Source organism: Mesocricetus auratus, unplaced genomic scaffold, assembly GCF_017639785.1.
Source record: "Mesocricetus auratus isolate SY011 unplaced genomic scaffold, BCM_Maur_2.0 Super-Scaffold_100676, whole genome shotgun sequence".
Taxonomy (NCBI): Eukaryota; Metazoa; Chordata; class Mammalia; order Rodentia; family Cricetidae; genus Mesocricetus; species Mesocricetus auratus.
The window spans coordinates 22,131,677-22,155,109 of record NW_024429266.1 but is presented as its reverse complement, the minus strand read 5'-3'; the positions used below and the strand labels follow the sequence as shown (position 1 = coordinate 22,155,109).

Sequence of the window (23,433 nt, the reverse complement as noted above, 5' to 3'; positions counted from 1 at the left end):
AGAGTGAGTTCCAGGAGAGGTTCCAAAGCTACAGAGAAACCCTGCAAAAAAAAAAAAACTAAAACCAAACAAACAACCCCCCCCCCAAAAGAAACCAAGCAAGCAAGCAAACAAACTGTGGCTAGAGAGTTCCTTGTACCTAGGGAACAACCTGCTACTATGACTTTGTTAAATGGACATGGTATTAAATGAACAGTGAATGACTTATTGCATCCACAGATCAGTGCATTTCTCAACCTTCACTAGAGAAGCTTACTTTAAACAGATGGCGATTAAGGCAGAACACAGACAGAGAGAGCCCAAGAAGAATATGGGTATCCAGTGCAGCAGGGTCAGTAGTATGCTCCTTAGAGAGCACACTGACAGCCAGAAGGGATGAAAATGGGTGGGAGACATGCTGTAACCTGGACCCAGGGAGTCTGACTGTAGTGTTGCTGTTGCTGCTGCACACAGCATTGACTATGAACTGGAAGGCACTCCCGACCTCTGTGAGTCACATTTGAGCCACCCACCCCTAGGCTGAAGTGTCTTGGTCACTTTATCACCCCTCCCTTCTCACTTCCTGGGTTGTGTAATGCTCACTGAACCCACAGAGCAATCTCATCTTGTTTGGACAACACTTGAAGAAGGGACGTTTCCCTTCTGCTCTCTCCAATTCTCTCTCCAGAGCCACGGCTTGGCCTGGAACTGGATCTCAGGTGGCCAGGGCAGTGAAAGCATAACTTAGCCCTCCATGGATCTGCCTTACTACCATGGCCAGCTGACCAAGCAAGAATGTGAAACCCTGCTCCTCAAGGGAGGGGTGGATGGCAACTATCTGATAAGAGACAGCGAGTCTGTGCCAGGAGTCCTGTGCCTCTGCGTCTCGTGAGTAGCCTTGTCTTCATGAGTTGAACCCCGACGGCAACCATCTTCTCAGGGAGTTGTGCCTCCTTCTTCTTTGCGACGCTAAGGAGCCAGACATGGCCAGGAGAGACTAGCAGGGTGTGTCTGCCCAGCTCTTCTGCTGCCTTCCCCTCCCGGTTGTGGACATCACATGAACAGACCCCGAGGCAGCAGAAGTGGGGATGGTAGGGACAGAAAATGAGAGAGTGATGGGGAGAAGGAAGAACTCTAAGAATGCAGTCTCCTAGTCTCTTTATTTGCTGTGGAGAATGCTAGAGGCCCTTTATAATATCTCTGCCTGAAAGGCTCTATGACTGCATTCGCATGAAATATTCAAAGTGCTAGTATGTCATACCTTGTCAAAGACTTTGCAAGCAGCATGTCTTTGTTTCTTTTTATCCTTTTGGTGGCCTTTTGAGGCAAGTAGATGCTATTGTCATTTTATAGACAAACAGAGAAACACCGAATCCTTTATCATCCTTTTCCCAGAAGATATCGAGGAAGACTTTATTGCCAGCCCTCTTGACAGGGGTAGTGATGGATACAATGGTGACTTTGTTTGGGGAGAGACAGTGGGCTTAACTCTGAATGCAGTGTGAGCAAGTAGGAATTCATAGCAAGGAGCATGATGCGGGCAGTGCCTGGAAAACTACTAAGAGGAAACTTCAGAAAGAAGGGAAATGCTAGTTAAAAGGACCCCGGGATTTTAGCTGAGTAAAAGCCACTGTGCTTAGATGTCATGTGGGGGCTGGTGGCAGATGGAAGATGCTGATGAGATACTGAGAGGGTGCTGGGCGGTGGTAGCGCACGCCTTTAATCCCAGCTCTTGGGAGGCAGAGGCAGGCGGATCTCTGTGAGTTCGAGGCCAGCCTGGCCTACAGAGTTACTGAGGGTACTCGACATTGGAGCAGGAGGCTTTGAGAAAGCTGAATTTTGTAAGGAAATGCACAGGTGGGCCTAGGAGGTTTAGGAGCTTGACTGAAGTCCCAGCAAACAAAGAAATGTTGTCACTGTAGGGGGAGAGCTGTTGTGCTTCTTACAGCTTTGGAGAAAGTTAAGAAGGCAAAAGTGATTGCCGTTACTAATTGTTACACAGGAACCTTTGTTTCTTTAGACGGTGCCTGGAGAAATGGGTGTGAGAAAGACAGCATTAAGTCCATCTTTGCTTCTTAACAAAACCTCAGGTTTTTGTTTGTTGTTTGTTTTTGTCTGTGTTCATCTGTGATTCCACATGTCAGAGGCATGGTCTTCATGTAGTTAAGAGACGGAGCAAGGGGAGACCATAGGTATTGGAACTATTGCCCTTGGAAGGGTCCTGGGGGACGCTGGGTTAGTTCTTCCAAGTGGGCAGTTATAAAAACAAGACCGGCCCTTCCCCTGACTCCCGTTCTGGTTGACTGTGATCTCTCCCTCTGATGATGTCATCTGCCGCTATGTGGTACCAGCAAGTGGGCCTTCACCAGAACTGGGGCTGTACTGAGCAGATCAGTGGCAAGTGCTGGGATTTGGAACTTCAAACTGATAAGTAGAAAGTATTAATCCCAACGTGGAGAATAAGACCACTACCACAACTGGAGCCAAATGTAAAGCAAGCTTGATTGTTTAGATTGGGGTACACTCAAGAGCTGGCTAGAAACTGCCTCCGAAGTCGGGTTAAAGAGAGCAGCCCTGAATCCATTTCTTGGGCTCCTTTTAAGGAGTAAAATTGTGAGTAGTTTTACAGAAGACAGACAATGGGGCAATGAGGAAATACAAAAAGAAATTTAAAAAACCCCATCATGTGGTCACCATGATTAAGGAAGGTTCAGAGACAGTTCATGGAAGGTTCACGAAGGGTCATGGAGGTAAGGGTATTTTCAAAAACAAGTCAGAGTCAAGGGTTTGGGGAAGGTCAGGTTCCTGGAAACAGAAACTCAGTTCTTACAGTAAATAGAAACTTATTTTTAACAATACAGCATATAACAATATAGCATAAATGACTCCTGCCTTCAAAATGGAGTCTGGTAGGTTCCTTGAAAGTACTGAAACTAGTGCTACTGCACTCTGGATGGGAGATGGTAAGAACTACTTATGGTTCTTGCCATCCTGTTTGCCAGAGACAAACCCCTTTTTGGCTGCACTATATGGACTTCTGAGTTGCCACAGAGCTAGAACAATATGAAAAGTTAGAGATAAAGGAGGGAGGACAACAGTGGTAACTCATGTTTGCGAACCTAGCAGTTTGGATTGCTAACCTGGCCTATGGAGTGAGGCCCTGCCTCAAAATGTGGATGGAAGGAAGGAAGGAAGGAAGGAAGGAAGGAAGGAAGGAAGGAAGGACCATTTAGCTAGGTATTGTAATATATGCCTGGATTCAATTCCAGCCCTTGGGGTGGGGCGGGTCAGAGATTTGAAGTTCAAGGCCAGATTTGGTTGAGGCTAGTCTGCGATGTATAATATCCTGTTAGAAAAATGAATAAAAGGAGGAAGAAGATGAGGAGGACAGGAAGAAGAACTGTTGAAAAGGGTGGTGAGCCCCAGAGAACCTCTATCTGATGGCAGGTTGACCAGTGAGCTCCACTACACAAGGACAGGAAACCACATGTGATCACCCAAATACAAGCTAGAAAACTTCAATGTGGGAAATGTCTGTGTAGTGTGACTTTGTGAAAGTGGGGAAATTGAAACTGGATTTGCCTTTACAACCTGTGGGGTCCAGATAGGCTAGATACTGGAGGTGAAAAGGATTCATTCATGGGAAGAATCCACCAAAGGAAAGGCGGACTTTCTGTAGCACGGAGAGGCTGCAGGTGCCATCTGCAATGAGGGGATTGGGGCAATGACTTTCTGTCCTCAGAATTGCAACTTCCAGACCTTTGGAAAGAGTTCAGAAAGAAAAGCAATAACCCATACAGTCTAAACTGTACATAAGACATATGCAAATGCTTTTTAGAAAAACCAAAGGGCTGGGTGAAGTTCACTGGTAAAGAATTTGTCTAGCATGCACAAGGCTCTAAGTTCAGTCATAGTACCAAAATATAATTACTATTACTAATATAATTCTCAAAATACAACTTAAATCTGGGATGGTGATTCTTGCCTGTGCTTCCAGTATGTTGGAGGTTGGGGTAGGAAGATTGTCATGAGTTTCAGACCAGCCTGAGCTACACAGTGAGTTTCAGATCAGCCTGGTATATGGTGTGAGAGCCTGTCATAAGGGCAAGAAAAAAGAAATAGAGAGAAGAAAGAAGAAAAAGAACCATCAACATATATAAAAACAAAAGCAGAAAAAAACAAAAACAGAAAATATTTCCTTCTACATTCAGAAGTCGTTAACATTTTAGCACATATCAGCAAACTTTTTGCCATGCACATACTGAAATTGTATATGTATCAAATGACTCTCTATACATGATAGTTTTTAACCCGTTTTTCTCTGTACATGGTGTGTGTGTGTGTGTGTGTGTGTGTGTGTGTGTGTGTGTGTGTGTGTGTAGGCCAGAGATCAATGTCAAGCATCTTCCTCAATTGCTTTCCACCTAATCTTTTGAGGCAGGATCTCACATTGATCCTGGAGTTTACTAATTTGGCCAGACCGCTTTGCCAGTCATCATCAGTGATCCTCCTGGCTCCTCTTCCTCAGTGTTAGGAATGCAGGCACACAATGCCATGCCCAGCTTTCACATGGGTGCCGGGGATTTGAACTCATTTCTTCACACTTGCACAGCAGCACTTTACTCACTGAGTCATCTCCCCAGCCCAAAAATGACTAAGCAGCATTTTTGCTGATTGTAATTATTATACTTTACATATAGCCAAGCATCTAGGTTATTTCAATTTTTTATTTTGCATTTTTATTTGGTTGATTAAAAATAACTTGAAACAATGGACAGTTTTGTGCTTACATCTTTGAAAATTTGCCTTTCATGAAATTTGCCTTCCATGAAAGTCTAGACATTTGGATTGTGTCATACACATCCACAAACTAATGTGGCAGGCACCAGCTTGCACTGACATACGGTCTAATCAAGGGCAGGAAAACGATGGGAGGTCAACAGTCTCTTATGACCTTGGGTTCTCTTGGGTTTCCAGACATGACATGGAAAAATGCCGCCCACAATTGTTTGACATCATGGGGTCCAACAGGGTTCATTTCCTTCCACTGATATTTCAAAGTTTGGTTAAAAGAAAACTAAAAAGCTGACTACAAACATGATTTCACATATACACTGGTCACAGCCTGGAACAAAATACTCATGAGTGAACTGTTCGTGAATCAGCTGAGATCTACACATTGTGCCTCACGCTTTAGCACCAAATGCCCCTTCCCACGGCTAGCCCATGCTGCAGTGAAACAGTTCAAAATAAATGAAGCTGAGGGTCTAGCCTGTCCACATGCTTTTGGTCTCTCTTTGATTTTCTTTGTATAAAGTTTCTTCCTCCTGTGATATATTCTGCTGCTAAGCCCAGCTAGTACATTCTTCCTTTCAGACTCAGTGCCCTTTTACTTCAGGAAGTCTCATCTCGCTGTTTTTTCTCACCCTTATCCACACTTTAAATTCCCATCTTTCCTCCAGATTCTTAAACATCTGGAATAAAATTGTGTTATCATCCTTGTCTGCTTCTCCTATTATCTGTGTCCTTCCTGAGTCTATTTCTATTGGTTAATTTCTTACTGTTGGTTTACTTCTTCTCATTGTTGATTTTCTGTCTTTATTTGTGCCTGGCAAATTTTGATTAGGTGCCAGACACAGTGACTTTTACCTTTCTGGGTATCAAAATTTAGTGTTCCCATTAATATTCTTGAACCTTGTACTAGGAGGCACTAAGTTACTTGGAAATGCTCTCATCTTTTGGGGGTTTACTAGAACCAAGAATAGCTTTGGTTCCAGAGTGACTTCTGTTCTGTTCTCCCACTGGATAGAGGTGGACTATCTTTCTGCATAGCCCATAGATGGATATATAAGTTGTTCTCCCCTGTTCAATGAGAAAGATGACTATTTTTAGACAATAAACTCTGGGTACCTTGGACTTTGCTTGGTTCCAGTTTCTCTCCACATTAGGGGAACTGTTAGATTCCCCTGCACTGACTTACCACCGACCTTGCCACACCACAGGGGGAAAAATGTCTTCCAGCCAAAACCAATGTAGTAAGGCTGCTTTTTCCCCTTCTTGGAGATCAGTGTCCTGATGGTTCCATCGTGTCTGGAAGCAGAAGTTATAATTGATGTACTTTTAGTGCTTACCACAAATACCTATATTTATTGAAAAAATACTGCTTTAAAGTTACAAAAAGTAGGCATCATCTATTGAGCATTATTGAGCAACAGGTTCACCATTTAGCACAACATTTTAGTCCCAAGCTCAATAATATGACTTAGCAGAGACAATGGAGAATTGAAGGCAGGGAGGTATGATGTCTTGATTTATAATAAAAATGAAATATATCCATAATAATTTCTATACCTATATATGTACATAATTGGTCTTCATCCTATTCTTTAGTACAGATTCCTAAAATGTGTGGGGTCTCTGGAGTGATGAATGGCTTTTATGTGTTAATAAAATGACTCCAAGATAGCCTCAGGATGGGGATTGGTTTCCAGAAGGACCTAGGGTAGATAAACTCTATCCCAACTTCCCAGGACAGGAGTACAGAGGGAAATAAAAGTTGAAGTTGCTGGGTGTGATGGTGCACACCTTTAATCTGGGACTTGGGCGTCAGAGACAGGCAGATCTCTATGTGTTTGAAGCCAGTCTAGTATATGTAGTAAGTTACAGGTCATCCAGAGCTCCATAGTAAGACACTGTCTCAAACAAATAACGACTATACTAATGTATAATACTGTTGAAAGTGTACATGAAGTACAAGGGGGAAAAGGAAGAGAACAGAGACAGTGCAGAGAGCCATCAGGGACCTCTCCTGAGCATCTGAAAGCTGACACTTGATGGAATGAGAAGGAAGTCAACCTGGTGTGTGAGGGAAAAGCATTGCAAGGTGTGAAACCCTCACAGGTTTGATTTGGGATCTTGTGGATATGTTCAGAGCACAATAAGAAGGGCAGTATGCAGGCTACAATCCATAAGCCCAGAGAAGCTTGAACCCTCCTCCAGAAACAGATGGAAGTAGATGCGGAAATCCACAACTAACCAATGGGCCAAGCTCCTGTAGTACAAAGAGAGGGAAGAGCAAAAATATGAACAAAGGAGTCAAGACCATGAGCATAGAACGGGGACAGAAAGTGAAGTTGGATTTGTGGATCATGCAGGTCCTTGACTACTGTAAGGGCTTCTAGTTTTATTATAAAGATAATAAGAATCAGGAAGGGTTTTAAACATTGCTATTTGATATCTATCTACTATCTCTCTATCTATCATCTATCCATCCATTCATCCATCTTTCTATCTATGCTTACCTATCTACCTTCTTACACTCTGGGTATGCTCACTGTGTCTCAGAATATCAGACACCTGTGGATGTGTGTCTGGGTGTACGTACTGCTTGTGTCTGTGGCTATCATGAATTTATTTATTTATTTATTTATTTATTCAGAGAGTCTCACACTCTAACTTAGGCTGATGTCAGACTCATGGCAATACTCCTGCCTTGGCCTTCCAAGCATCAGGATTATAGTTGTACCACCACACCAGGCTTATGTTGTTCTATAGCCAGAACTCAGGCCCTCAGACAAGTGTTCTACCCACTGAACTAGATTTCCTTTTTAAAATTTTTTTAATTAGTTACTTTTTACATTCCAGTACCCACAACAGAAATGAAAGTAAGACACATAGCTTTATAAGCAGACACTAAGGACCTACAAACTCCTCTTTTTTCCACACAGGAAACTCCCTCTGACCATCTCTTCCCTGGCCTCAACCTATCCCATTTCATACCATCCCCTGCCCCCACCCGCCACACACACAGAGGAAAAAAATCAGGGATACAGAATCTCTTAGATTGGCATTTTAGGTCAGTTTCTTAAAGGATATTAAGATTTTTTTTTCTGAATGTTGCGTAAGATACATCCCCAGCCCAGCGCCCCCCCCCCATCCAGAAAGAATTGATAATGAATGAAAACATGGTGGCAGTGGAGCATGCCTTTAGTCCCAGCACTCAGGAGTCAGAGGCAGGAGGATCTCTATGAGTTCAAGGCCAATCTGCTCTACAGAGTTAATTCAGAGAGAGAGAGAGAGAGAGAGAGAGAGAGAGAGAGAGAGAGAGAGAGAGAGAGAGAGAGAGAGAGAATACCCTTGCTGTACAAACAGTGAATGTAAAAAGGTTGATGAGAAAAATTATAAGTACTCAGGGTTTAGTTCTTTTCATATGTTTGTCTTGTTCTTGAGTTTGTATAAAGAGTGGACAATCAGGAAATGCCTGGAATCTAGAAGGCTCCCATCAAGATCATTAGAGGCTTATGCAACAAAACCGGTAACTTCCTCCCTCCCTCCCTCCCTCCCTCCCTCCCTCCCTCCCTCCCTCCCTCCCTCCCTCCCTTCCTCCCTTCCTTCCTTCCTTTCGTCCTTCTTTTCTTCCTTCCTTCCTTTCTCTCCTCCTTTTCCTTCTCCTTCTTTTTATACAGGTTCTCTCTACATAGCCCTAGCTGTGCTGGAATTTACAAATAGACCAAGCTAGCCTCAAACTCAGAGACCTGCTTGCCTGGCTTCTGTAACTTGCTTTCAATACAAAAATATTAATCCCTGTAAAATTCAATATGTTCACGAAAGATCTCCTCAAAGTTGCAGAAGACATGACTGGGTTATTATAGATGAGTGCCCAAGGAAGTTGTGGGGGATCCTGCATTCCCAGCCCACAGACAGGTAAAAGGATATTTCAGTAGGTGACAGTCTCCTCAGTGACTGAAAATCTACACAAAGGCAAATCCTCAGAGGACATTGAAGCCACTGATGCACTCCCTCTTCCTCTCAGCACTCCTGCCTTCCTCAACTTCCATCCTTCATCCCTCTGTCCTCCCTAGACCTTACCTTAAAATTGTATTTGACTAACGCTGTTTTCTTCACAATTAACAGGAACATCTTAGGTTTATGCAGTTTTGTTTGTTGTTTGTTTTCTGAGACAGGGGTTCTCTGTGTAGCTCTGACTGTCCTGGATCTCGCTCTGTAGGCCAGGCTGGCCTCGAACTCACAGAGATCCACCTGCCTATGGCTCCCTGAGTACTGGGATTAAAGGTATGTGTTCCCGCTGCCACCACCACTGCCAGCACCACCTGTCAGGTTTATGGAATTTTAGATCGTTTTTAAGGATGTTTTTCTTTTTGTGAGTATGTGTGTGTGTGTGTGGGGGGGAGATATGTACACATTTGTGAAGCACACAGAAGCCCGAGTTGATGTAAGGAATTGTCTTGAATTGTCTTTCACCTTATTCATTGATTCTCTCAGTCAAACCCGGAGCTGACAGACAAAGGAGCCTTAATGAAGGGACCACTGCACTGTTGGGTGCAGACCAAATCCAGACACCAATTTCCAACACAAAGAAATCCCTGATTAAGCAAAAGAGATAGACAAGGAGACTGCATCTGAGTCAGGCAGAAACAGAAACAAGTGGTTCAGCAAAAGAAAAAAAGGGGAAACCTGTGCTAGGGTAAGTTGATAAGTCGTGATTGGATGTGTCGGTCAGTGTAGCCAAATAAGGGATACTGACAGCTGGACTTCGGTGGTCATCTCAGGAATGAGGAAGTGGCCAAATAATGTTTAGACAAGAAAGAAGATGGGAAGGGCAGCCTGCCAGCACTATATTTGGGCTTGTTAGAACCCTTCACTTACCAGCCAGCTTGCTCTGGGGATCCCCCTGTTTATGCCTTTGGAGTCTGGAATTAGCAGAAGTCAGCCGCACCCACCTGGCATTTTGTGGATTTCTGGGGATCCAAACTCCAATCCTCGCCCTTGCATTGCAATTGCTTTAAGGGAGCCATTTCCCTAACTCCTATTTTGTAGCTATTTTGACAATTTATTCACATTAGAAATAATCATGTATGTTATTACTTTATGCTTTTAATTGGTTTATATTCATGAATTTTTAATATTTTATTTCATCTGAAAGACAAACTTATTTTTAGCATCTGAGTTTTTGCCTGCATGTGTACAAGTGCACCAGGAGTGTGCCTGAACCTGAACCTGACCCTGAACAACATGGTTGTGAGTTACTAAGTGTGTGCTGGGAACAGAATGTAGGTTCTCTGTAAGAGTAGTAACTGCTCTTAACTGTTGAGCCATCTCTGCCTTTTAAGTTTTAGTTTTGTTTTGTTTTTGTTTTTGTTTTTCAAGACAGATTTTCTCTGGGTAACAGTCCTAGCTGTCCTGGAATTCACTTTGTAGACCAGGCTAGTCTCGAACTCAGAGTTCCATCTGCTTCTGCCTCCTGAGTGCTGGAATCAAAGGTGTACCCTACTATGCCTGACCCTTTTAAGTATTTTAAATGAATTAAATGTACAGGTTCACCAATCTTTACTCTTGTTTTGTTTTGGTTTTGATTCTTCAAGACAGTGTCTTTATAAATCTTTACTTTTTAATAAATGATAAAATGTTAACATTAGCTGCTTTGTTTCAATGTTGCCATCTCTCTTAAAATACACATTTCCTAATTTTGCTAAATGTCATCAAATTGTTCTCTAAGGCATTATACCCTGTGGTATATGAAGCTTTCTCTCGGGCTTCATCCAAGTGCTGTATATATTAGTGCTGTAATTGACTTCTCCCAGGCTCTGGACATTTTTCAGTTTGTTAACAGTGTATTTTGATAAATAGAAGTTTTAATTAAACAAGAAAACAACAAACATATTACTCTGTTTTGTAGCTTGAAATCTTTACAACTGAAAAAAAAGTCTTTCTTACTTCAAGGTCATTAAGCTGTTCATTTACAGTTATTTCTCCAACGTTTGTTTGTTTGTTTGTTTGTTTTTTACCTATTTTTCCCCAAATGGAGTCTTTAGAATATGGAGCAGAGATCCAAGTGTATGTGTTTCCACATGGAAATGATGCTACCTGTGGTCTCTTTCTTCCACCAACCTGCTGTGGCAGAGCTGTCATCTATAAGCCATCACACGTAAAAAGGCATACACCTGACCTAGTCTGTGCTGCTAATACCTTTCTCTTTGGAACCAGCTCCTCACTATCTTTGTAAGAAGAAGCCTTGGAGCTGTCTAGACAGGACCCTCGCATGCCCCACCCCACTCCAAACTTCCACTTCTCTAAAATCGGCCTGACTATTCTAAGCTTAGGTTCTGTGTGTGCAGAGGAATGACATGATCTGACTCACAGTTTATAAAAGGACCACACAGGCTGTTTGTTGAGTAGAGACTAGTGACATTAGGGAGCGTGAGCAAAGAATGACTGAAGCTGTGCCCTTGAAAAGGGAAAATAAGAGGAACTTGCCTTGGAGAGTCAAATACACAGCTTGTCTACAGTGACAATGACAGGGTATGCGAGTTGCAGGATTTGATGGGTAAAAGCAGTGATGGGTATGACAATGATAGGTGTGGAAGTGATGGGTGGGTGTGGTGGTGATGGGTGTGGTGGTGATGGGTGTGGCTGTATTTGGGAAAGGATACTAGTAAATACATGGTAGAAGACTGGGATTCTCTCCTGATTGTTTCTCACTGGGGATGACTTATTGAGAAGATGGGAGCTATCAGGCGAGAGTAAGACTCTCTTTCTAATCGAAGGAAAGCAGAATATTGTTCCACAGGGAAACAAAAATCAGCACGTTATCTATCCAAGCTGTAAACAGTATTTAGAATGTCATCATAATGTTAACACTTCATATTAATTTACCTAAAAATTGTGTGAGTGCTGAGAAGAGACAGCAGAGACAGGAAGAAGAGACACAAGTACATACACAAAAGATAAACCCTAATTTACAAAACAAAATATACTAGATAACGTTTACAAAGGAGTAGGCATTTAGCAGAAGCCTGTGTACATGATTTTGAAATAAGACAAGCCAAAAAGAAGCAGTCAGGAAGGACTGGCTGAGGAGCAGAGCCTAATTGCTGAGGATGGAAAACTAGACAGAAAGCTGCAAAATTTGGTTATACACTTTATATTTGACTTTTTAAACTGCATGAATATATCACTCTGGCAAAAATAAAATGCAATTGAAAAGTAAAATCCACGAAGTCTTTCACCTTCAAAAAAATTTTTTCCCTCCACTCAACAAATTAAGAGCACTGGTCACCTTAGGTGCCAGACATGTGTGTGGTGCACAAACACGTACATGAGTGAAACACCCACAAGCATTAAAAAAAGATGGTGCGTGTAAGAAGAAAAGAGAAGGAAGAAAATTGCTTTTGAGGAACACAGGAAAATAATTGGTTCCCTGGAACCCTTAAGAGTTTGAGTGAGTTGGGCAAGAGGCAGAGGCAGGTGGGTCTCTGAGTTCTAGGCAAACCTGGTCTACAAATCAAGCTCCAGGGCAGAGAAGCCCTGTCTTGAAAAAACAAACAAACAAGCAAGAAAGCAAACAAACAAAAAAAAAGAGTTTGAGTGAAGCTGGTCATGCTAATACATGACTTTAATCTCTGAGTTTGTGGAGCAGAGATGGGCGAATCTCTGTTGAGTTCTGGGTCAGCCTGGTTTACACAACTATTAGCCTTAAATATTTGACATTGGTATGGATTTTGGTGTATTGAGACAAATTTAAAGTTATTTGTTATACTGCATGTATGTTTCTATTCTTGTATAGGGTATTGTGCTTATGGGGTTTATTTTAAAATTTAATGTATAATTAAGAAATGTAAGCTAGTAGTTAGCCATCTATAATAATCAAACTTGTAGTTCTGTTAGGTATGTTTTCAAGGTCATACATAGATATATTTTAGATAGGTGATCTTCAAAAACATCAAAGACCTACAGACTATGGCATTTAAGACGTTTAACAGCCTAAGGATTTTGTGACAATAAACACATCAGCTCCTGGTAGCATCAATTTACTTCATAAAAAGATGATGGGCATTGGAAAACCTCCATATAAAGTTTGCTTTCATTGTGACAAAGCTAGACAATTGGGCAGGAAACTACTCTTCCCTTGACTGGTGACAGCATGCTGTACATACTGGACAAACAGGACACAAAGGAAAAAGACTGTTGAACTTTGCCAAGATAAGGCATGACAGTCCTTCAAAATCCCTGCTCCATTGAAGAGGCTGCCAGATATTCTAGGCCTGTGGGCCAAAGATGGATGCCTCAATGTTGCAAATGAAACTTAGGTGACTGTCCAGGCAATCAGAAGTCTGTCATTTCTATAGTTCTGGAAGTGGCTTGCACTGCACTTCCTGTTTACACAGGTAATATATCCTTCGGGGGGGGGGGGGTCTTTGATGAAGTTGAAGGCTAGATAGTTATAGTTACAGTTTTTTTTTTTGGTTTTTCGAGACAGGGTTTCTCTGTGGCTTTGGAGGCTGTCCTGGAACTAGCTCTTGTAGACCAGGCTGGCCTCGAACTCACAGAGATCCGCCTGCCTCTGCCTCCCAAGTGCTGGGATTAAAGGCGTGCGCCACCAACGCCCGGCTATAGTTACAGTTTTTTATTAGTTATGATAGAAGGTAAATTAGGAACAAAACTTTGGACTCACCAAGATAGAATAAATAATGGAGTATTTTCTTTGAATTTGTCAAATACAAATGGACTGAATATTGTAAATGTAATCCTTACTTGATAACTAGTATTTATGTATATAGATTTACTACGTCAAAATTAAAACCCTTCCTTTTATTTAGATAGAAGGTGGAAATGTTATGGAATATTATTTTAACTAAGCAAAAATATGTTACATTTGTTCATGCTGTGGAATATTATTTTAATTGTGTAAAGGTGCTGCATTTGTTTAATGACGTAAGGATGGGATGTGTTGCTTTTGTTTCACCTTGCCTGCCTAAGGCACCTGATTGGTTTAATAAAGAACCAAACAGTCAATAGCTAGGTGGAAAAGGGATAGGTGGGGTTTGTGGGCAGAGAAAATAAATTGGGGGAGAAATCTAGGCTCAAGAAAAAGAGAGAAGGAGAAGAGAATGATGGGATAAAAGGGACATGCTCAGGGCTAGAAGCCAGGCAGTTACCAGCCAACCATACATGAGAAGCAGTGAAAAGAAGATATACAGAAGGAAAGAAATTCATAAGAAGTCTTTGAGTCATAATTTGGGATCTGGTTTGTGGCCCAAAAGAAAAAGCCCGGGACAAGATGCAAATAGTGTATCAATTAAAATCTCAAGATATGAAGTATAATTTATACTGACACATGTTATTTTCATACTACATAAACCAAAGAAATAAGAAAGCTGAAATTTGTAAGTCTAACCATTGAATTAGGCTATACTTCCTTATAAATTCACATAAATCATTATATACATATATAAAAGAAACGATGATAATGATTGACAAGTAATCTAGACAGGATAAATGCATTAACTTGTTTTCTACTGCAGTAATAAATACCATGATGAAAAGCAACTTTGGGAGCAAGTAGTTTATTTGGCTTACATGTCCAGATCTCAGTCCATCATTGAGGGATTCCAGGGCAGAAACCCAAGCAGGAGCAGAGTCAGGAATCATGGAAGAATGCTGCCTACTGATTGGCTCCTTAGGATCTCATTCAGCTATCTTTAAAAAAAAAACCCACAACATCTGGTATATTCATGTGTAAAACAGTGAAGCCACATGGGATATAGTAAAACAATGATTATTATTAAAGATATGTTGGTGCCGCCGGGTGTTGGTGGCACACGCCTTTAATCCCAGCACTCGGGAGGCAGAGGCAGGCGTATCTCTGTGAGTTCGAGACCAGCCTGGACTACCAAGCGAGTTCCAGGACAGCCTCCAAAGCCACAGAGAAACCCTGTCTCGAAAAACCAAAAAAAAAAAAAAAGATATGTTGGTGTGTGTGTGTGTGTGTTAATTTGTGTCTAGGAGCTGCTTCAGACTACCAAGACTCAGAATATTTCATACTGACTTGATAACATTGCATGTGTGACTCTAAAATAGCCCACCTCTCCCCGCCCCAGGAAATCACAGTGAAATGACCTTCTCTTACACTGGTAAATACTAAAAGAAGTCGTTTTGTAATGCTATATTAAAGAGTGAGGGAAAATAAGTCTTGTTGTAATAAAAGAATATGGAAATTTAAAGAACTTTTATGAAAAAATATATCAGCATTAAGTCAGAGAAACAAAAGCACTATGGAGTTTGAGACTTCGGGGGGGAAAAAAAACCATAGACTCAATCTGGATTATGATTAGTTAGTTCAATTTTTGAAAATTTCTAGCAGGACAACGATCTCTGAACCAAACTTGAGACTACCATGAGAAGGGGAGTTAAGGGAGGCTTTTAAAGGTGAAACCACAAGAAGACTTTCAGTATCTACACAAGCAGGTTATAGAAGCCAAAACGGCAGTTAATCACACCATAACAAGTAGATGGTCACTGATGATGTACATTTGAGGTGGGGGACACTGAATCAGGGTTCCTGGGAACTTATCTTCCAGAGACTAGCATCAGAGGCAAACAAGTCAAGTACCAAGATGGATGACTAAATAAATGGAATTTCTTTTTTCATCAAAAAAGAAATAATAATGTTTCTCCTTTGTGTTTTTAAACCAACTTCAGCTACCTTTTTTATCCTTAATAGGACCTGCCCAGAGGTGGCACAGCTCATAGTGGGTCTTGCCCTCCTACATTGATAGTTAATCAAGAAAGGGCCCCACAGACTTTCATACAGACCAATCTGATAAAAGCAATTTCTCAGTGGAGGTTTCTTCTTTTTGGAAGACCCTAGTTTCTGTCAAGGTAACAAAAAACTAACCAGGGCAATCAAAGAAGGAGTTGAAGACATGTAGGCGAAAACAGTGAAGAGAGGAGAAATCGATGGATTCGAAAGTCCATGGGTTGAGGAATTATGGAATCACCCAGCCAGTGAGAGATGAGAAATGATCGAAGAACAGGTTGTGTGAGATCCTGATTATGAAATAGTTGCACTTTCTGACACAGGTCAAGTCGTAAGCAAGGACCTCCGGTTATTTCCCCTCATCCTCTTTGCTAGAGTCCACACTCCATTATCTCTAAGAGGCTCTGTGTTTCTAAACCCTTCTTTCTTTTAAATTCAGATGAGAGAGTATGGGAATGGTCAGTTTCTTCTTGGGATGTAAGACTGGATAACACATTGTGTCTAAACTATAAAGACAGCCATCATGGAGTTTGTGTATATGAACACTACGATTCACAGAGTCATCTTTCCGTAGGTTTAAAAAGTTTGTTTACACCTACCGAATCTTCAGAGAGAAACATGGATATTACAAGATACAGGTAAGACTACATAAGGACTGCCACAACAGTGTAGGAATAGGGAAAAGCTGGGGTCGTGGCTTGAATCTTTGATGTGAGCACATGGAGGCCATTAAAAACAGGAATGCCACACCAAGTTCGATAAGCAGAGAGCTTTACCTCACTCTGAGAGAAACAGGCCAGTGCTGAGTTGAGTCCCATGTTTTCATAACCCTGGCTGTTGCTCCAGACTGTGGAGGCAGCCAAGCCTACTGCCATCAAGGTCAACCATGTGGACCTGGACTCCACTGAAAACTGTTGTAAAACTAAACCATATCCCAGGACAGGTGCAGGAAGGGTGGGTGGACAGAAGCTCAAATGTTCCAAAGCCAAGCACATCCACAGCTGCCTGAAAACAGGACAGGGGTCATTAAATAGCTGGAAATTTTAGGAACTCCTTTAGCTTTTCTGGTTCCCCATGAACTCAACAGGGGAATCTCTTTGCTTCTTTTGATTTTAGTTATAAGCTTTAAGAAGAAAGTACAACAAGTGTAATGGAATTTTTAATTACCAACATAAGATCCTAAAATATGCTCTGAGAAACATCTTCAATATGCTCACGTAACTGTGAATATCTGAAAGAGATTAGAACATACAACGATCCCTAAAATACTTAAGCATCTAATTTTTCTTTTGCCATAGAGGACATCCTTGAGGCAATCGGTAAAATTTGAATTAGTTTCAAAATTCAAACAAGATTAGTAACTAGTTATTCATGAAAGTTAATTTTCCCATTTTAGTCATTATAATCTGGCTGTGCAATGTCTGCCTTTTGGACTGCTGAAGCACTTAGAATCGGTTAAAGAGATAGCATGAGATTATAATAAAATTGTATCATGATCCCTGCTCTTTCCTCCCTCCAGACCCTCTTATATACCCTTCCCCTTGTTCTCTTTCAATTCATGGCCTCTTTTTACATTGTATTCACACACACACCCCTAGATACATAAGTATAACCTACTCAGACTGCATACTGCTACTTGCATCCATATTGTTTCACTAACACGGCCACCTAAACATGACTTGAACATGGATGACACCAATAGACATGCTAATGTGGATGGAGAAAAGCTCATGAGGCCGGCCGCAAGCATACATACAGAGATATGGGCAACTAAAGGATGCTGACTGTGGGAAACATGATCTTCCGAAGGGAAAAAATCACACCAATCTGGTTATTGAACACCAAATGGTCAGCCCCGAAAACAAATTCGTTAAAAAGAATTAACATATGTAAACTGGCTGTGGTGACTCATGCTTATAATCCTAGCACTTAGGAGATAGAAGCAGGAGGTTTAGAAGTTCAAGCTTATCCTCAGCTCTGTAGTGCACCTGAGACCAGCTTGAGCTACATGAAACCTTGTTTCAGAACTAGAACAAAATACATGTCTACACATATGTATATATACATATATGCAAGCTCATATTTTAGAGAGACGAAAAAAGCAAACAAAAAATAACTATTATATAAAACCTAAATGGAGAATTTATGGGAATTTTACTTTTACTATTTTTCCAATTTGTCTGTGTCTGTCTGAAATTACCTCAAAATAAAATGCCTCCTATAGAGCAGACCATTTTGAAATCCATTTTTCCTTTTTTCTTGGACACTGGAGAATTCTGGATATTCCCTCAGAACCTGTTTTGTCTCTTTTGTTCATTTTCCTAAACCAAATGGGTAGCCCTCCATACGGCCCACACCTCAGATATAGAGAAGCATTTGGCCAAGGGAAGGCTTTACATTCACGGGCCTGCAGCAGGTGACACTTGCAGCTGAAGTGACCCCATTAAAGGAATGCACACCAAAGCGCCCACGTCTCTACTATGGAGGTTAAGTATGTACTTCAGAAAACCTCATTCCAGCCATATCTGTTGGCGATGCCAGCTAGATAGGATGATCAAGAAAACCACATACAAAGGAGCAGGGGAAGAAAATGCTTTGGGTTTTTAAAGTCCTTCTGTAATATCCTATCAGAAAGGAGGATTTTTTTCCTTTCTTTCTAGTTGCTAACCAGAAAACAAGTCTGTGATTTCACTAAGTTATGTTGACATCTTACTCTCAGTACAAACTGGGACTTGATTTTTTTTTAATCTGCGCCATGTGGAGAATCCCCAGGCACCTAATACATCAATTATTTTGCATTTTCTCTCAGGAGTCCCCAACTCAGCAAAGGCCAGCAGCATGACACAGTTGGACAGGGAACTACAGTGGGGTTACAATAGAACCAGCCCAGACAATTTGCCAAGGATGGGCTCACTCACCACAGTGACTGGGGAAGTTTTAAGTAGAAGTCCCCTTTATCCAGAATCTCTTGGGCCCGAGGTTCCTCTTCAGAATGAGGAACTTCCATGAAATGCAGTTGATGAGAGCCCTGGGCCTGAGCTGCTAGCCTCTTACTCTTCACTTGTCAACTCTCACAAGCAGCCCTCAAAAACCACTGTTGCAAGAAGTGTCACGTTTTACCCACAGCTGCACAGTGACCTTTCTTATGTCTTTGCAGACTGTGGAAGGTGCTCCAAAACAGATCTTTCCGAACCTAGAAGAATTAATCTCCAAGTATGAAAAGCCAGGGCAAGGTCTGGTGATTCACCTTTCAAACCCAATAATGAGAAACAGCTTCTGCCCAAGAGGGAGAAGAATGAGGTTAGAGATGAACATTTATGGTAAGAGCCCTGACAAAGGGTCAGGAGGGACCCGAAGCCCACATCCATCAGTGCTCTGCTCTGCAGAGTTGATGGAAGTTGATGTCTTGCTCTAGGACATTAAAGAGCTTCATCCTGCGAAGTGCAATTTCTGCTGTACTGAGAAACTGCATCTTCTAGCCCCTGAAAGTAGCCAAGACATAGAGCTGTCTGTGCTAGGACAACCAGGAAGGAGAGGAAAGGTCCTGACCAAAAAGCTGACTTGGAATTCATTCTGTGGCCATGTGCAGTCCACCATGGTAATAAATGCACATATGGGCAGGTTTTCACTGAAAACATCATGTCAAATCACCCACCAAGGCTTAACCTATTACATTTTGTTCAATCTTTGCTAAGCATTCGTTTATAAAATGATCAGGGACAAATTATTTCATATATGTCCCCAAAGGTATGAAGCCACTGAGATGCCTGGGGGCGGTCAGCACCTGTGAGGAAAGTCCATTCACAGCACTCTCAGATCATATTTCCAGCTTACCCTCACCTTCATCATCTGCCCATCGTGCTGGATTTTGAATTAAACACAGCCATGCAGAGACGTTTCTGGTCCCACCCAGTCTCTCATGATGAAATGTGTGGTTTCTTTCTGTGTGAGAGGGATTGCAGTTGTCTGTGGGTGGCAATGGTGATGACAGCAGATCTGCTTAACTAGGGAGAAAGATGAGAGGGCACGAGCTCTCGGGGAGCCTGCCAGCATCCCCCATCCATGCTATTCTGCCCGAGCAAAGTCCCTTTATAGGCTGCCATGGAAAGCTTCTCATTTCTCTAAAAAGATGAAGCGTGAGATTTTAATGACTAAAATAAAACCTGCCCCCTCCCATTGCTTCCATCCATTCATCATCATTCAGGGGATTGCGTGGCCAATACAATCTGATCATTTCCTATAGGTTCAGCCACAGATATAGCCGCACTGCTCTTTTCCATCAAAACTTACAGAATTAGGAAGTATAAAAGGGCTCGAGAAACAGACCAGTTGGTAAAGTGCTTGCCTTGCTTGTGTGAGGCCGTGAGTTGGATCCCTAGAAATGATGGCTTTGAAAATGTGTTAATGGTGGCACATGCTTGTAATCTCAATGCTGAAGAGGCAGACACAAGTAGATCCATGGGGCTCCCCAAGCTTCACACCTGGTGAGCTCCAAACCAGAGGGAGAGCCTGTTTCAAAGAATAAAATAGCTGGAACCTGAAGAACAAGATGTAAGGCTAACCTCGGTCCACACATGCGGGCACCCCTGTGTACACACACCTGCACACACACACCTGCATACATGCACACGCACTTATATCCAAAAGTGTTAAGGGGAAGAAAGCATAAAGGTATCAAAGCCAGATGCTTGTGCAAATCAAGATGAGTTTCTGGGGGTGGCTGGGATGGTAATACTGTTGTCTAAGGTGTAATAAAAGGTTGCCAAATCCTGGAAGAGAACGGGCTTGGGAAAAGTCTTTCCCAAGAACTGGACATGGGTCTGATCACACCAACTTTCCAAGCATGGTCGGACCTGGTAGAGTGTGCTCCAGGTACTGAGCTACCAAAGGGGAAATGCCTTCCCATTGCCTGAATTCTCCCTCCCCTTCCTCTTGCCTCCTCAGAACGAGCTCCATGCAGAGCTACTCTGACGAAGGCATGGGATTTCCACTGGTGAAGGCAGACATTGAGTACTAGAAACTAAAGCTCCACTTATCAAAAATCAAAAACAAATAAACAAAAAACCCAAACAAGCCCCATTTGGCCAAGCAAGTCCCTAGTGCCACTGCAGCCTTTGAAGATGTCTCTTTGATGGGGCATCAGCACTGCTTTGTTCCTGGTGTCCTTTTCCTCGAGTTGGGCTGGCTGGTGGGACTTCTGGGTGTGGCATCTCATGGCTGTCCTTTGTTTTTCCCCAGAGAACTCTAACGAGGACTATGTGGCTATCTTGCCTTGAAGACAAGGACATAGGACAAAATAAGCTAAGAAGAGCCAAAATGGCAGAGCTCTCAGCTGCCACCACCTCTGCAAGAGTCGATCTAAAATGCCAAATTCTAGAGGGCCTCTGAGACCCTCCTGACCTGGTAGTTGGATCTTCTCTACTGAAGCCTTGGAGAAGTCCCTCCCCACACACGCGCCTCCTGGCACACTCACAAGAAGCTGCAAAGACACCGTCACCTGTTACTCTCCTATCTTGGAATTGGACAGCTGGAATCCAGGCATTGCCACTGCATCCTGGCTGACAATATCTAACAGGACAAAGGGAAGGGCAGCTCCCAGAGAGGAAACAATATTCTGTAGTGACTTCAGAGTCGCAGACCCGTGTTCTGTGACTTTGGACAAAGCACCCTCTCTGGCGTGGTTGAGTGGTTCATACACACTAACCTGGATCCTCTGTTGAGCCTGCTTGTCCCAGGTGGAGTTGGCGTCTGAGCAGAGGAATCAAGGTCTAAGGAGGCTGAAGAAGCAAACATGTCCTCTTAGTCCTGAGGAGGGCTGTGCTCCACCCATGTCCTCTTAGTCCTGAGGAGGGCTGTGCTCCACCCATGTCCTCTTAGTCCTGAGGAGGGCTGTGCTCCACCCATGTTCTCTTTCCCTTCAGTTTGAGCTAGTCCCATCTCTTCTAAGGTTGACTTCCTGCCAGACTTTCATCCGGCCATGGCTTTTCCTGATTTTCCCCAATTCTGTATATGCGGCAATCACTTTGTCAGTTCTGCCTTCTGATAAATGTGATAAAAGTATTTATTTTTTGTTACTTTATTAGCATACAGAGAAATGGGTTTTATTCTGACCTTTTGATATCTATAAATCATCATACTTTGGGGTTTTTGTTTGTTGCTGGTTTTTTTGAGACAGAATCTCAGTATAGCCTGTTATCCTCAAACTTCATGCCTCAGCCTCCTACGCGCTGGGACTACAGGCACACACGTGATCACCATGGCCAATACGTTCTTCTTTCTTCACCCTACTGTACTGCTCCATCCTTTGCTCCTTGCTGTGGCCCTCCCGTCCCCAAAGAGACCCCTTCCTGCCTCTATTTCATTGCCTTCCTTCCACTTAAGACCTCTTCCTCCTGTCTCAGAGTCCGGTTTCTGAATTTTCATGTCCTCATATACATTTATACATATACATTTAAATCTGAATTTCACATATGAGAAACATGTGGTTTGTCCTTCTGAATCTGATGAATTTCACCTAACATAATGATCTTCGGGTCTGTCAAGTTGTTTTGTGTGAATGCTGTAACTTCATTGTTCTAATTCCATCGTGCATGTGTACCAACGTGTGGCTATTTTAAAGATGTTCTCTCATGGGTGGTTCTCTTCCTGCCTGTGTTCTAAGTGCCATCAGAGCATGCCCTCCCTGAACATAAGAGTTATGGACTGCAAGCATTTTTCTGAAGGGTTGGATGAGCTGACTTTAAGGCCTCTTGAGTTTTTCTGCTAGTTCAAAATGCTGGACATGTATCTCGATGGTAGAATACTTGCTTAGCATGTACAAGGCCTTGGTTCAATCACCAGCATATAGAAAAGAAAAAGGAAGGGAGACAGGGAGACAGAGAGGGAGGGAGGGAGGGAGGAAGGGAGGGAGGGAGGGAGTTATTTAAGGCCTGGTTAGAAGCCAAGTGTGGTGATATACATCTGAAACCCCAACCACTTAGGGGGATTGAGAATTTGAGGTCAGCCTGGGCTGCACAGTGAATGAAAACAAGGACATGGTTGCTCCAAGGGTAATGGTCAAGGAGAAGGTTCTATTGTAGATATGAGGGAGAGAACAGCCAGAGTCACCTGGAAGGGTCCAGGCTGAACTGGGTCAGCAGACTGAATGGGCCATGGAGGAGTGAGGCGCAAATGGGGAAGAGAAGAGAGAGAAACAGAGAGCACATGAGAACTAAGAGAACGAGGAAGAACCAGGAACCGAGAGAGCCTGTAGCCACAAGGTTGAGTTTGCACAGGAAAGAGAAGCTGGGAGAGAGGACGCCCCCGCTTCCGGGCTAGAGAGGTTTAGGGAAGGAGGCAGGATAAGAAGTGCTGGGAGACATCGCAGCTACTGAGTGAGACTTCCCCCGGGGGTTCCTTTGGAACCCGACACACAGCAAGACCCCTTCTCAAAAATGATAAATAAGCAACCCAGTTGTGCAGAGTGGACGCGTTCTGTGCCTTTCATTTTCAAACTGTAGTGGTTCATTTTGAAGAGAAGAACTCCAGACTTCCAGATAACACAACTAATTTTGTCACTAGAGTCCCCAAATGTGCATAACGGTGAATTGGGTCTCAGGAATCCCTTCACTACTATCAAGTAGAGAGGCAGCAAAACTTCAGCCATGTTCAAAGAGCTGAGGAGAGAAATTCTGCAGGTATCTTCAGTAAAAGACACAAGAAGCAAGCCTGCTCCCTAAGATTCAGTTCCTGGTCTTTCATTCCGTGGTACCAACAAGCATGCTTCAATCCCTAGAGTCTGCAGTAATCCTTGGCTAGGAGATATATTCTATGAAAAAAATATATGAATATATATGAATGTATACACACACACACACACACACACACACATGAATGGATAGGGCTTACAGATATGTTAA

The 23,433-nt window shown here is 42.6% G+C and overlaps 1 protein-coding gene across 3 annotated transcripts; it reads left to right on the top strand.

The window, feature by feature from the left end:
* Positions 1-590: 590 nt before the first annotated feature.
* Positions 591-21,677, top strand: Sh2d1b (SH2 domain containing 1B). Of its 3 annotated transcripts, none has more exons than XM_021227953.2 (4): positions 592-867; positions 16,110-16,173; positions 18,693-18,835; positions 20,774-21,677. In XM_021227953.2, exons 1-4 carry the CDS (start codon positions 734-736, stop codon positions 20,781-20,783), a joined length of 351 nt encoding a protein of 116 aa, XP_021083612.1. In that variant the 5' UTR covers positions 592-733; the 3' UTR covers positions 20,784-21,677. The 3 variants fall into 3 exon arrangements, with proteins under 3 accessions (XP_021083613.1, XP_021083612.1, XP_005071487.1); XM_005071430.4 differs by having other exon boundaries at positions 595-867; positions 18,693-18,855; XM_021227954.2 differs by lacking the exon at positions 18,693-18,835 and having other exon boundaries at positions 591-867.
* Positions 21,678-23,433: the final 1,756 nt, after the last annotated feature.